Source organism: Somniosus microcephalus, chromosome 13 (assembly GCF_052327205.1).
Source record: "Somniosus microcephalus isolate GS21.2 chromosome 13, FLI_Smic_1.0, whole genome shotgun sequence".
Lineage (NCBI taxonomy): Eukaryota > Metazoa > Chordata > Chondrichthyes > Squaliformes > Somniosidae > Somniosus > Somniosus microcephalus.
In genome coordinates, this window is record NC_140999.1 from 999,272 (window position 1) to 1,012,352 (window position 13,081).

General features: G+C 53.3%; 1 protein-coding gene across 1 annotated transcript in view; it reads right to left on the minus strand.

Annotated features, from left to right (window-relative positions):
- The window catches only part of comp (cartilage oligomeric matrix protein), a 55,002-nt gene that overhangs the window by 22,021 nt on the left and 19,900 nt on the right, over nucleotides 1–13,081 (minus strand). The window contains 7 exon segments of the mRNA XM_086004311.1: nucleotides 2,529–2,581; nucleotides 3,063–3,181; nucleotides 3,642–3,801; nucleotides 5,591–5,698; nucleotides 6,558–6,662; nucleotides 9,037–9,189; nucleotides 12,820–12,897. Of these exon segments, the coding sequence (XP_085860437.1) occupies nucleotides 2,529–2,581; nucleotides 3,063–3,181; nucleotides 3,642–3,801; nucleotides 5,591–5,698; nucleotides 6,558–6,662; nucleotides 9,037–9,189; nucleotides 12,820–12,897 (776 nt within the window).

A 13,081-nucleotide genomic window follows, 5' to 3' on the forward strand; every position in this document is an offset into this window, starting at 1 on the left:
CTCTCACACTCACACTCACACTCTCACACTCACACTCACACTCACACTCACACTCACACTCTCACTCTCACACTCTCACTCTCACACTCTCACTCTCACACTCTCACTCTCACTCTCACACTCACACACTCACTCACACTCTCACTCTCACACTCACTCACTCTCACACTCACTCACACTCTCACTCTCACACTCACACTCTCACACTCACACTCTCACTCACACTCACACACTCTCTCTCACACTCTCACACTCACACTCACACACTCACTCACACTCTCTCACACTCACACTCACACACTCACTCACACTCTCACTCTCACACTCACACTCTCACTCTCACACTCACACTCACACACTCACTCACACTCTCACTCTCACACTCACACACTCACTCACACTCTCACTCTCACACTCACACTCACACTCACACACTCTCACTCACACTCTCACACTCTCACTCTCACACTCTCACTCTCACACTCACACACTCACTCACACTCTCTCACACTCACACTCACACACTCACTCACACTCTCACACTCACACTCACACTCACACACTCTCACACTCTCACACTCACACTCACTCACTCACACTCACTCACACTCTCACTCTCACACTCACACTCTCACACTCTCACTCTCACACCACTCACACTCACACACTCACTCACACCACTCACACTCTCACTCTCACACTCACACTCTCACACTCACACTCACACACTCACTCACACTCTCACTCTCACACTCACACTCACTCTCACACTCACACTCACTCACACTCTCACTCTCACTCTCACACCCACTCACACTCTCACTCTCACACTCACACACTCACTCACACTCTCACACTCACACTCACACTCACACACTCTCACTCACACTCTCACACTCTCACTCTCACACTCTCACTCTCACACTCACACACTCACTCACACTCTCTCACACTCACACACTCACTCACACTCTCACACTCACACTCACACACTCTCACACTCTCACACTCACACTCACTCACACTCACTCACACTCTCACTCTCACACTCTCACTCTCACACCACTCACACTCACACACTCACTCACACCACTCACACTCTCACTCTCACACTCACACTCTCACACTCACACTCACACACTCACTCACACTCTCACTCTCACACTCACACTCACACTCACTCACACTCTCACTCTCACACCCACTCACACTCTCACTCTCACACTCACACTCACACTCACACCACTCACACTCACACTCTCACTCTCACTCTCACTCTCACACACTTACTCACACCACTCACACTCTCACTCTCACACTCACACTCACACTCTCACTCACACTCACTCACACTCTCACTCTCACTCTCACACTCACTCACACTCTCACTCTCACACACTCACTCACACCACTCACACTCACACTCACACTCTCACTCTCACTCTCACACACTTACTCACACCACTCACACTCTCACTCTCACACTCACACTCACACTCTCACTCACTCACACTCTCACTCTCACTCTCACACTCACTCACACTCTCACTCTCACACTCACACTCACACACTCACTCACACCACTCACACTCACACTCTCACTCTCACTCTCACACACTTACTCACACCACTCACACTCTCACTCTCACACTCACACTCTCACTCTCACACTCACACACTCACTCACACCACTCTCACACTCACACTCACTCACACTCTCACTCTCACTCTCACACTCACACCACTCACACTCTCACTCTCACACTCACACTCTCACTCTCACTCTCACTCTCACACTCACACTCACACTCACACTCTCACTCTCTCACTCACACCACTCACACTCTCACACTCACACACTCACACACTCACACACTCACACTCACACACTCACACTCACACTCTCACTCTCACACTCACACTCACACTCACACTCACACTCACACTCTCACTCTCACACTCACACTCCAGCGTAGTGGTTATGTCACTGGACTAATAATCCAATGGCCTGGACATGGGTTCAAATCCCACCACGGCAGCTGGGGAATTTAAATTCAGTTAATGAAATAAATCTGGAAATCTAGTATCAGTAATGGTAACCATGAAACTACCAGGTTGTCGTAAAAACCTATCTGGTTCACTAATGTCCTTTAGGGAAGGAAATCTGCCGTCCTTGCCTGACTCTTAACTGCCCTCTGAATTGGCCCAGCAAAGAAGTGCACTCCTTCACCATATGGCTCACCACCACCTTCTCCAGGGCAAATAGGGATGGGCAATAAATACTGGCCTTGCCAACGACACCCATTTCCTGAAAATGAATTTTAAGAAACCTCACATTCACACTCCCTCTCCTCCTGATCCTCCAGCTCCAGTCTGGTGAGTGGCTGTGTGGAAGGCTTGGAGTGGGGATTGTTGTAAGCGAGCTGGGAATAGCTTCACTGCGCCTGCTCCTGTCTTAGTTCCCTGTCGTACACACTGCTCCCCCCGCAATCGGAAGCCCGCACTCCTCCCTGGAGTTGCCCCCTCACCTGTCCTTGTTGGTGTCACAGGAATCACCCACTAGGTCATCATCACCGTCCAACTGAGAAATCAAATCAAAATCAACATCAAATCAGGACCATTAAATCCCACCAGTCCCAGCTCAGTGGGGACTGTAACCCCAGAGAGACAGAGAGACCCCAGAGGGACCCCCAGAGAGACAGAGGGACATGGGCAGAGAGCGAGGGTCTGGGGTGGGAGAGCGAGGGTCCCAGGTGTGAGGGCAAGGTGTCCCAGGCAGAGAGTGAGGGTCTGAGGTGGGAGAGCGAGGGTCCCAGGTGTGAGGGCAAGGTGTCCCAGGCAGAGAACGAGGGTCTGGGGTGGGAGAGCGAGGGTCCCAGGTGTGAGGGCAAGGTGTCCCAGGCAGAGAACGAGGGTCTGGGGTGGGAGAGCGAGGGTCCCAGGTGTGAGGGCAAGGTGTCCCAGGCAGAGAGCGAGGGTCTGGGGTGGGAGAGCGAGGGTCCCAGGTGTGAGGGCAAGGTGTCCCAGGCAGAGAGCGAGGGTCCCGGGCACCTGTCATTTACCTGATCTGGGTTACTGATGTTTGGGCAGCTGTCACAGGCGTCTCCAACCCCATCGCTGTCCCGGTCCAGCTGATCCCGGTTTGGAACTCGCTCACAGTTATCCAAATTGTTCCTGATTCCTGGAAAAAGTAGCGAATGATTGAAATCCACAGCACATCAAATTAGGGTCAAGGAATGACCCTCAGCTCCTGACCCCCAGCCACCCCCAACCTCCGGCCTTCAGATCCTGTCCACCCCAATCTCTGCATGTTTACAGACCCTGGTCCATCTCCCTGATCTCTGCCCAGCTCGTACCTCAATCCGACTGATACCTTCTCCTCGGCACTAGTACACGCCCGAGACCGAGGGCACTGAGGCTAACTCTTGCCACAAACTAGCAATGGGTGGCAGGGTTTCATAGGACCCCTTGGTTTTGTGCCTCCTTTCTCTTGCTGTGGGGCTCAGTGAGTGAGGACCCTCCATCTGACCCGCTCCCCGACTGTCCCGAGTTAACGTCCCTGGTACGGAATAACTCAGGGTAATCAGCTGCGAACGTTTCTCATTCCCCAGAAGACTGCACCTTCCATTTCATGCCCTTACCATCTCCATCCATGTCGTGATCACATGCATCTCCTTTCCCATCACCATCGATGTCCTGCTGATCGTTGTTATCGAGCAGTCTGCAGTTATCACACAAATCTCCAAAATTATCCTGGTCTGTGTTTCTCTGGTTGACATTTGGAATCAGAATGCAGTTATCCTGTGAAAATGAGATTAGATGGGGTAATGTCACCAAGTTTAGTTCGGCAGCACCTCCCAAACTCACGACCTCTACCACCTAGAAGGACAAGGGCAGCAGGCGCCTGGGAACACCACCACCTCCAAGTTCCCCTCCAAGTCACACACCATCCTGACTTGGAAATATATCGCTGTTCCTTCATCGTCGCTGGGTCAAAATCCTGGAACTCCCTCCCTAACAGCACTGTGGGAGCACCTTCACCACACGGACTGGAGCGGTTCAAGGCGGCTCACCGCCACCTTCTCGAGGGCAACTAGGGATGGGCAATAAATGCTGGCCTTTGCAGCGACGCCCAGATCCAAAATACAAATATTTAAAAAGTGCCGAGTATCAAAAGGGAACTGGTCCCAGAGACTGATCGCTGATCCCAGGGAATAATCCCAGGGACTGATCCCAGAGACTGATCGCTGATCCCAGGGAATAATCCCAGGGACTGATCCCAGAGACTGATCTCAGGGACTGATCCCAGGAGCTGATCGCGGATCCCAGGGGCTGATCGCTCAGTCTGTCCGAGCTTCTCGCAAATTTAAAAAAATTATTTGACAAAATTAATTTTTTTTAAAAGAAAACCTGAAATAACTTCCATTTTTATAGGGTCCTTCACGACCTCAGGATGTCCCTAAGCACATTACAGCCAAAGAAGTACTTCTGAAGTGTAGTCACTGTTGTAATGTAGAAAATGCAGCCAATTTGCACACAGCAAGCTCCCACAAACAGCAATGTGATAATGACCAGATAATCTGTTTTAGTGATGATGGTTGAGGGATAAATATTGGCCCAGGACACCGGGGAGAACTCCCCTGCTCTTCTTTGAAATAGTGGCTTTTACGTCCACCTGAGACGATAGACGGGGCTTCGGTTTAACGTCTCATCCGAATGACAGCATCTCCGACAGTACTGCCCCTCCGACAGTGCAGCGCTCCCTCAGTACTGCCCCTCTGACAGTGCAGCGCTCCCTCAGTACTGCCCCTCCGACAGTGCGGCACTCCCTCAGTACTGTCCCTCCGACAGTGCGGCACTCCCTCAGTACTGCCCCTCTGACAGTGCAGTGCTCCCTCAGTACTGCCCCTCCGATAGTGCGGCACTCCCTCAGTACTGCCCCTCTGACAGTGCAGTGCTCCCTCAGTACTGCCCCTCCGACAGTGCGGCGCTCCCTCAGTACTGCCCCTCCGACAGTGCGGCACTCCCTCAGTACTGTCCCTCCGACAGTGCGGCACTCCCTCAGTACTGCCCCTCTGACAGTGCAGTGCTCCCTCAGTACTGCCCCTCCGATAGTGCGGCACTCCCTCAGTACTGCCCCTCTGACAGTGCAGTGCTCCCTCAGTACTGTCCCTCCGACAGTGCGGCACTCCCTCAGTACTGCCCCTTTGACAGTGCAGTGCTCCCTCAGTACTGCCCCTCCGATAGTGCGGCACTCCCTCAGTACTGCCCCTCCTCCAGTGCAGCACTCCCTCAATACTGCCCCTCCGACATTGCGGCGCTCCCTCAGTACTGCATGTCCGACAGTGCAGCGCTCCCTCAGTACTGCCCCTCTGACAGTGCAGCGCTCCCTCAGTACTGCCCCTCTGACAGTGCAGCGCTCCCTCAGTACTGCCCCTCTGACAGTGCAGCATTCCCTCAGTACTGCCCCTCTGACAGTGCAGCACTCCCTCAGTACTGCCCCAGTGACAGTGCAGCACTCACTCAGTACTGCCCCTCCGACAGTGCAGCGCTCCCTTCGTACTAATAATCTATTTAATCAAACACCAACCTGAACGTTAAGAACTCCATCTCCATCTGCATCGTCATCACAGGCATCTCCACTCCCATTTCCATCTGCATCTTCCTGCCCCGAGTTTGGCACTGTCACACAGTTATCCTAGTACAGGAGCACAGCACATCAATCAACAAACATTCACTTACTCTTCTTTAGAAACATAGAAAAATAGGAGCAGGAGCAGGCCATTCGGCCCTTCGAGCCTGCTCCGCCATTCAATATGATCATGGCTGATCCTCTATCTCAATACCATATTCCTGCCCTCTCCCCATACCCCTTGATGCCTTTTGTGTCTAGAAATCTATCTATCTCCTTCTTAAATATATTCAGTGACTTGGCCTCCACAGCCCTCTGGGGTAGAGAATTCCAAAGATTCACCACCCTCTGAGTGAAGAAATTTCTCCTCATCTCATGTCCTACCCCGTATCCTGAGACTGTGACCCTCTTGTTCTAGACCCCCACAGCCAGGGGAAACATCCTCCCTGCATCCAGTCTGCCTAGCCCTGTCAGAATTTTAGACGTTTCAATGAGATCCCCTCTAATTCTTCTAAACTCTAGTGAATACAGGCCTAGTCGACCCAATCTCTCCTCATACGACAGTCCTGCCATCCCAGGAATCAGTCTGGTGAACCTTTGCTGCACTCCCTCTTTGGCAAGTATATCCTTTCTTAGGTAAGGAGAAAAAAACTGCACACAGTACTCCAGGTCACCAAGGCCCTGTATAACTGTAGGAAGACATCCTTGCTCCTGTACTCAAATCCTCTTGCAATGAAGGCCAACATAGAATTTGCCTTCCTAACTGCTTGCTGCACCTGCAGGTTTGCTTTCAGTGACTGGTGTACAAGGACACCCAGGTCCCTCTGTACATCAGGTGCTTTCCATCACTTTCTTCTTCATTTTTCTTAGTCCTACCTTCCTCACTCTATCTCTCCATCTTTCTCTCATTACATTCCATCTGTACCTGGCGGCAGTTTCTTTCAGGACATTGGAGTGTCACATCTGGAAACCCATCGATATCTGTGTCCTTTCCACATCTGTAGCCGTTTCCAGCCCAGCCGATTCTGCACTGCGGCAATTAGAAAAATAAAGACCATCTTAATTAATATCATGATCAGACATGAAGAGGACGCTAACTGATATGGTGCCCCGAGGTTTGCGGATATTGGACACATGCCCTTAAACCATCAAACCTCCAAAAGCATCTGCAGCACACCTGGCTTTGTGTTGCTGCCTCTCACTGTTTACACTTGGTAAACAAATCAATTAACAGCCCTCAACCTCTCTCAGAATATCCTCTCCTGCATTTTCTCACTGATTGAGCACGTGTCCTGTTTTTATTTCCAGTGTCCTTTATTCATCACTGATTTGAGTTTGCGTGTCTGTGTACAGATTTCTGTGTAACATATACTTGAGTGTATATCGATTTGTACAAGTGTGTGTTTGAGTCTGTATGGGGGGAAAATTGAGTCGCGCCCCCTTTGGAGCGCTAACTTCGGCGGGTAGCAGAAATTCACCGGTAGCGCCCCGCCTCCCTCTTGGGGCGCTGTGAAGGAATATCGCGGCGCTACGTGCCGCAGCGCCACGGTACTGCAGGCCTTCCTCCCCTTCTTAAAGGGGAGGGGCCTTGCTCAGCGCGACCCGGGGCCCAGCTGGGCCACCAGTGATCGGAGTGCTGGCAAAAGAACCCGGCACTCAAGAGAAGCGCCGGGCTCACGGAGCGCAGCCGGCAATCCGCGGGGGGGGGGGGGGGTGCTGCAGAGGAGGCTGGGGACGGCAACGGGGGCAGGTGCAGGCAGGCGGCCAGCAACAAACATGGCCGCCCGGCACCTTGACTTTAATTAGCGCCGCCCGGCGGCAGGTAGGCCCCCCAGACCCTAATGGACATAGTATCCGGCGGTAAGTCAGGGGTCGCTACCGAAGATCGCGGCCGGGGCGTGAGCAGGGGGCTGCATGCGGCGATGTCATCGCCAGCGGCGCAGCGCCATTGACTGTTACTGCCGCTGCTAACCTCCCGTTGAATTTCGCGGGAGGCTTTGGCGGCGCCGCGCCCGGGCGCTAGTTGCTTTGCGCCCCGTTAGTGCCCTCATAGGCCGCTAATGGGAGGTGCAAAGCAACTGAATTTTTTCCCCTATAGTCTATATTTGTGTACTGCAGTCCCAGGAATGGCAACTTTTCCCCCGTCCCCCCGTCTCTCTCTCCCTCTCTCCCCCCTCCTCGCTCTCTCCCCCTCACTCTCTCTCTCCCCATCCCTCTGTCTTCCCCATCCCTCTCTCTCCCCCGTCCCCCTCTCTCCCCCGTCCCTCTCTCTCACCCCTCTCTCTCTTCCCCCCTCTCTCTTCCCCCCGTCCCTCTCTTCCCCCTCTCCCCCGTCCCTCTCGCCCCGTCCCTCTCTCTCTCTCCCCACCGTCCCTCTCACTCTTCCCCCCGTCCCTCTCTCTCCCCCCCCACCCCGTCACTCTCTCTCCCCCCCACCCCGTCACTCTCTCTCTCCCCCGTCCCTCTCTCTCTCTCCCCCCCACCCCCGTCACTCTCTCTCTCCCCCACCCCCGTCACTCTCTCTCTCCCCCCCACCCCCGTCACTCTCTCTCTCCCCCACCCCCGTCACTCTCTCTCTCCCCCACCCCCGTCACTCTCTCTCTCCCCCCCACCCCGTCACTCTCTCTCTCCCCCCGTCCCTCTCTCTCTCTCCCCCCCCACCCCGTCACTCTCTCTCCCCCCCACCCCGTCACTCTCTCTCCCCCCTCGTCACTCTCTCTCCCCACCCACCCCGTCACTCTCTCTCCCCACCCACCCCGTCACTCTCTCTCTCTCCCCCCACCCCCGTCACTCTCTCTCTCCCCCCCACCCTGTCACTCTCTCCCCACCCCCACCCCGTCACTCTCTCTCTCCCCCCCACCCCCGTCACTCTCTCTCCCCACCCCCACCCCGTCACTCTCTCCCCACCCCCACCCCGTCACTCTCTCTCTCTCCCCCCACCCCGTCACTCTCTCTCCCCACCCCCGTCACTCTCTCTCTCCCCCGTCCCTCTCTCTCCCCCCCCACCCCGTCACTCTCTCTCCCCACCCCCACCCCGTCACTCTCTCTCTCCCCCCCACCCCGTCACTCTCTCTCTCCCCCCACCCCCATCACTCTCTCTCTCTCCCCCCACCCCGTCATTCTCTCTCTCCCCCCACCCCCGTCACTCTCTCTCTCCCCCCCCACCCCCGTCACTCTCTCTCCCCCCCACCCCCGTCACTCTCTCTCCCCCCCCACCCCCCGTCACTCTCTCTCTCTCTCCCCCCGTCCCTCTCTCTCCCCCCCCGTCCCCTTCTCTCTGTCCCCTCCATCCCCTCTCTCCCCCGCATCCCATCCCTCTTTTTTCCGCACCGCCCCCCCCTGTCCCTCCCTCTCTCCCATGTGCCTGTCCCGCGGGAATGACAGAATAAATTATATTTCCTTACTACACAAGTGAGCTGGTCATTTAGTGCCACGATGCACTGTGCGTCACGGTGACACGGGTTGGGGGCTCCGTTCACACAGCTCCTCTCCGGTCGACAGCCCTGGCTCTGGTCACCAACGTACCCGGGCTTGCAGGTGCCGCATCGAAATGATCCCTGTGGAAATAGAAGGGAGTTTGTCAGCAACAATGGGAATATGAACGGGAGGATCACTGCTCGCTCACGGGTTTAAGTTAGTTGAAGCTGCCGGAGGTCAAGGTTCTAAGGACAGTTTGACACTTTCTCATTTGGCTTCAAATCACAAAATGGAAGTTTGGATCTTCCAGCTCCAGCCCCTATCCCAGCTCCTGCCCTATCCCAGCTCCTGCTCCAGCCGCTATCCCAGCTCCTGCCCCTATCCCAGCTCCTGCTCCAGCCCCTATCCCAGCTCCTGCTCCAGCCCCTATCCCAGCTCCTGCCCCTATCCCAGCTCCCGCTCCAGCCCCTATCCCAGCTCCTGCTCCAGCCCCTATCCCAGCTCCTGCTCCAGCCCCTATCCCAGCTCCTGCTCCAGCCCCTATCCCAGCTCCTGCTCCAGCCCCTATCCCAGCTCCTGCCCCTATCCCAGCTCCTGCTCCAGCCCCTATCCCAGCTCCTGCTCCAGCCCCTATCCCAGCTCCTGCTCCAGCCCCTGCCCCTATCCCAGCTCCTGCTCCAGCCCCTATCCCAGCTCCTGCTCCAGCCCCTATCCCAGCTCCTGCCCCTATCCCAGCTCCTGCTCCAGCCCCTATCCCAGCTCCTGATCCAGCCCCTATCCCAACTCCTGCTCCAGCCCCTATCCCAGCTCCTGCTCCAGCCCCTATCCCTGCTCCTGCTCCAGCCTCTATCCCTGCTCTAAAATCCCTGCTCCCTGGGATAAAATTAGTGTGAAGGGTATAGAAGGTGCAGAATTCCTAAAATGCATCCAGGAGAACTTTTTTAGCCAGTATGTAGCAAGCCCAACAAGGGAGGGGGCGGTTCTGGACTTAGTTTTAGGGAATGAAGCTGGGCAGGTACAGGCGTATCAGTGGGGGAGCATTTTGGTGCTAGTGACCATAATTCAGTTAGATTTGTTATGGAAAAGGACAAGGATAGACCAGGAATAAAAATTCTAAATTGGGGAAAAGCAAATTTTGCTAAGTTCAGAGGGGATTTAGCCATAGTGGACTGGAAACAGCTACTTGAAGGTAAATCAGTGTCAGAGCAGTGGGAGGCATTCAAGGAGGAGATCCGGAGGGTTCAGACCAAACATGTGCCCTTAAAGAAAAAAGGTGGGACTAACAAATCTAGAGTCCCCTGAATGTCTAGGGACATACAGGGTAGAATAAAGAAAAAAAGGGAGGCGTATGACAGATACCGAGGGCTAAATATTCCAGAATCTTTAGAGGAGTACAGAAAGTGCAGGGGCGTAATTAAAAAGATATTAGGAAAGCAAAGAGAGAGCATGAAAAATTCTTGGCAAGTAAAATCAAGAAAAACCCAAAGATGTTTTATAAATATATTAAGAGTAAGAGGATAACTAAAGAAAGGGTAGGGCCTATTAGAGATCATGAGGGTAATCTGTGTGTGGAGGTGGGGGACGTCGGTCGGGTTCTTAATGAATACTTTGTGTCTGTTTTCACAAAGGAGAGGGGCGAAGCAGACATTGCTATCGGGGGAGGAGTGTGAAATATTAGATGAAATAAACATAGTGAGAGAGGAAGTATTAAGGGGTTTAACAGCTTTAAAAGTGGATAAATCCCCAGGCCTGGATGAAATGTATCCCAGGCTGTTAAGCGAAGCAAAAGAGGAAATAGCAGAGGCCCCGACCATCATTTTCCAATCCTCTCTGGCTTCAGGTGTGGTGCTGGAGGACTGCTAATGTGGTACCCTTGTTTAAAAAGGGAGAAAAGGATAGGCTGAGTAATTATGGCCAGTCAGCCTAACCTTGGTGGTGGGAAAACTATTGGAAAGAATTCTGAAGGACAGGATAAATCTTCATTTAGAAAGACACGGATTAATCAAGGATAGTCAGCACGGATTTGTTAAGGGAAGGTCGTGTCTGACAAACTTGATTGAATTTTTTGAGGAGGTAACAAGGAGGGTAGATGAGGGTGGTATGTTTGATGTAGTGTATATGGACTTTAGCAAGGCTTTTGATAAGGTTCCACAGGGCAGACTGGTCACGAAGTTAAAAGCCCATGGGATCCAGGGCAAAGTGTCAAGTTGGATTCAAAACTGGCTCGGAGACAGGAAGCAGAGGGTAATGGTTGATGGGTGTTTTTGTGACTGGAAGGCTGTTTCCAGTGGGGTTCCACAGGGCTCAGTACTAGGTCCCTTGCTTTTTGTGGTATATTTCAATGATCTAGACTTGAATATAGGGGGTATGATTAAGAAGTTTGCAGATGATATTAAAATCAGCTGTGTGGTTGATACTGAAGAAGGAAGCTGTAAACTGCAGGAAGATATCAATAAATTGGTCAGGTGGGCAGAACAGTGGCAAATGGAATTCAATCCGGAGAAGTGTGAGGTAATGCATTTGGGGAGGGCTAACCAGAAAAGGGAATACACATTAAATGGTAGGACACTGAGTAGTGTAGAGGAACAAAGGGACCTTGGAGTGCATGTCCACAGATCCCTGAAGGTAGCAGGCCAGGTAGATAAGGTGGTTAAGAAGGCACACGGGATACTTGCCTTTATTAGCCGTGGCATAGAATACAAGAGCAGGGGGGTTATGCTTCAACTGTATACAACACTAGTTAGGCCGCAGCTAGAGTACTGCGTGCAGTTCTGGTCACCACATTACAGGAAAGATGTGATTGCACTAGAGAGGGTACAGAGGAGATTTACAAGGATGTTGCTGGGAGTAGAGAATCTTAGCTATGAGGAAAGATTGGATAGGCTGGGTCTGTTTTCCTTGGAACAGAGGAGGCTGAGGGGAGACCTGATTGAGGTGTATAAAATTATGAGGGGCCTAGATAAAGTGGATAGAAAGGACCTATTTCCCTTAGCAGAGGGGTCAAAAACCAGGGGGCACAGGTTTAAAGTAATTGGTGGAAAGTTTAGAGGGGATTTGAGGGGAATGTCCTCATCCAGAGGGTGGTGGGGGTCTGGAACTCACTGCCTGAAAGGGAGGTAGAGGCAGGAACCCTAACCACATTTAAAAAGTACTTGGATGTGCACTTGGGATGCTGTAACCTGCAGGGCCACGGACCAAGAGCTGGGAAGTGGGATTAGGCTGGAGAGCTCTTTGTTGGCCGGCGCGGACACGATGGGCCGAAATGGCCTCCTTCCGTGCTGTAACTTTCTATGATTCTATGATTCTGCCCCTGTCCCTGCTCCTGTCCCTGCAGCGATCGCCCAGCTCTTCCGTTACAAAATCTTTGACATTTTATATGTCTCTCGGATGCATTCTTTTTGCCCTCAGCACTCCGCTCTCCTCTCCTGCTGTTCCACTGCGGCCAGACCCCTGCATAAGCTTTGCTCAAGTGACCATTCGTCAGGCGTGAGCCCAGACTGTGACAGGATAGTCAGCCATGGGTGCATTGCAGCCTAGTTTGTTGTCCTCAACCGACAGCCAGTCGCCAGCTGGTGTCACTGAGCAGGAGTGGGGACCCCAGCTCATTGCCCCTCCTTAACTTGGGTTACTGAGGCCAGGTCTCACACCCAGCGTGCCTCCCATGGGCTCTCTCTCTCTTTTCCCTCTCAGTGATTCCCAGCCGTTTTGCCCTGCGCAGCCCGATCCCATTTCCAAGCGAGACGGGCGGTGAGGTCAGTGCCGTTTCTCACCGGTGTGTTGGTGCAGTCAGAGTTCGGGTCACAGCCACCGTTAAACCCATTCGCACACTCATCAACATCGTTACAAATCTGAAAAATAGAGAGAGTGAATGAGGCTCCATCACAGGTTAAAACATCGCAATATCGCACCGTCACACCCGCTCACACTCACCGTCACACCCGCTCACACTGACCGTCACACCAGCTCACACTGATCGTCACACCCGCTCACACTCACCGTCACACCAGCTCAAACTCACCGTCACACCCGCTC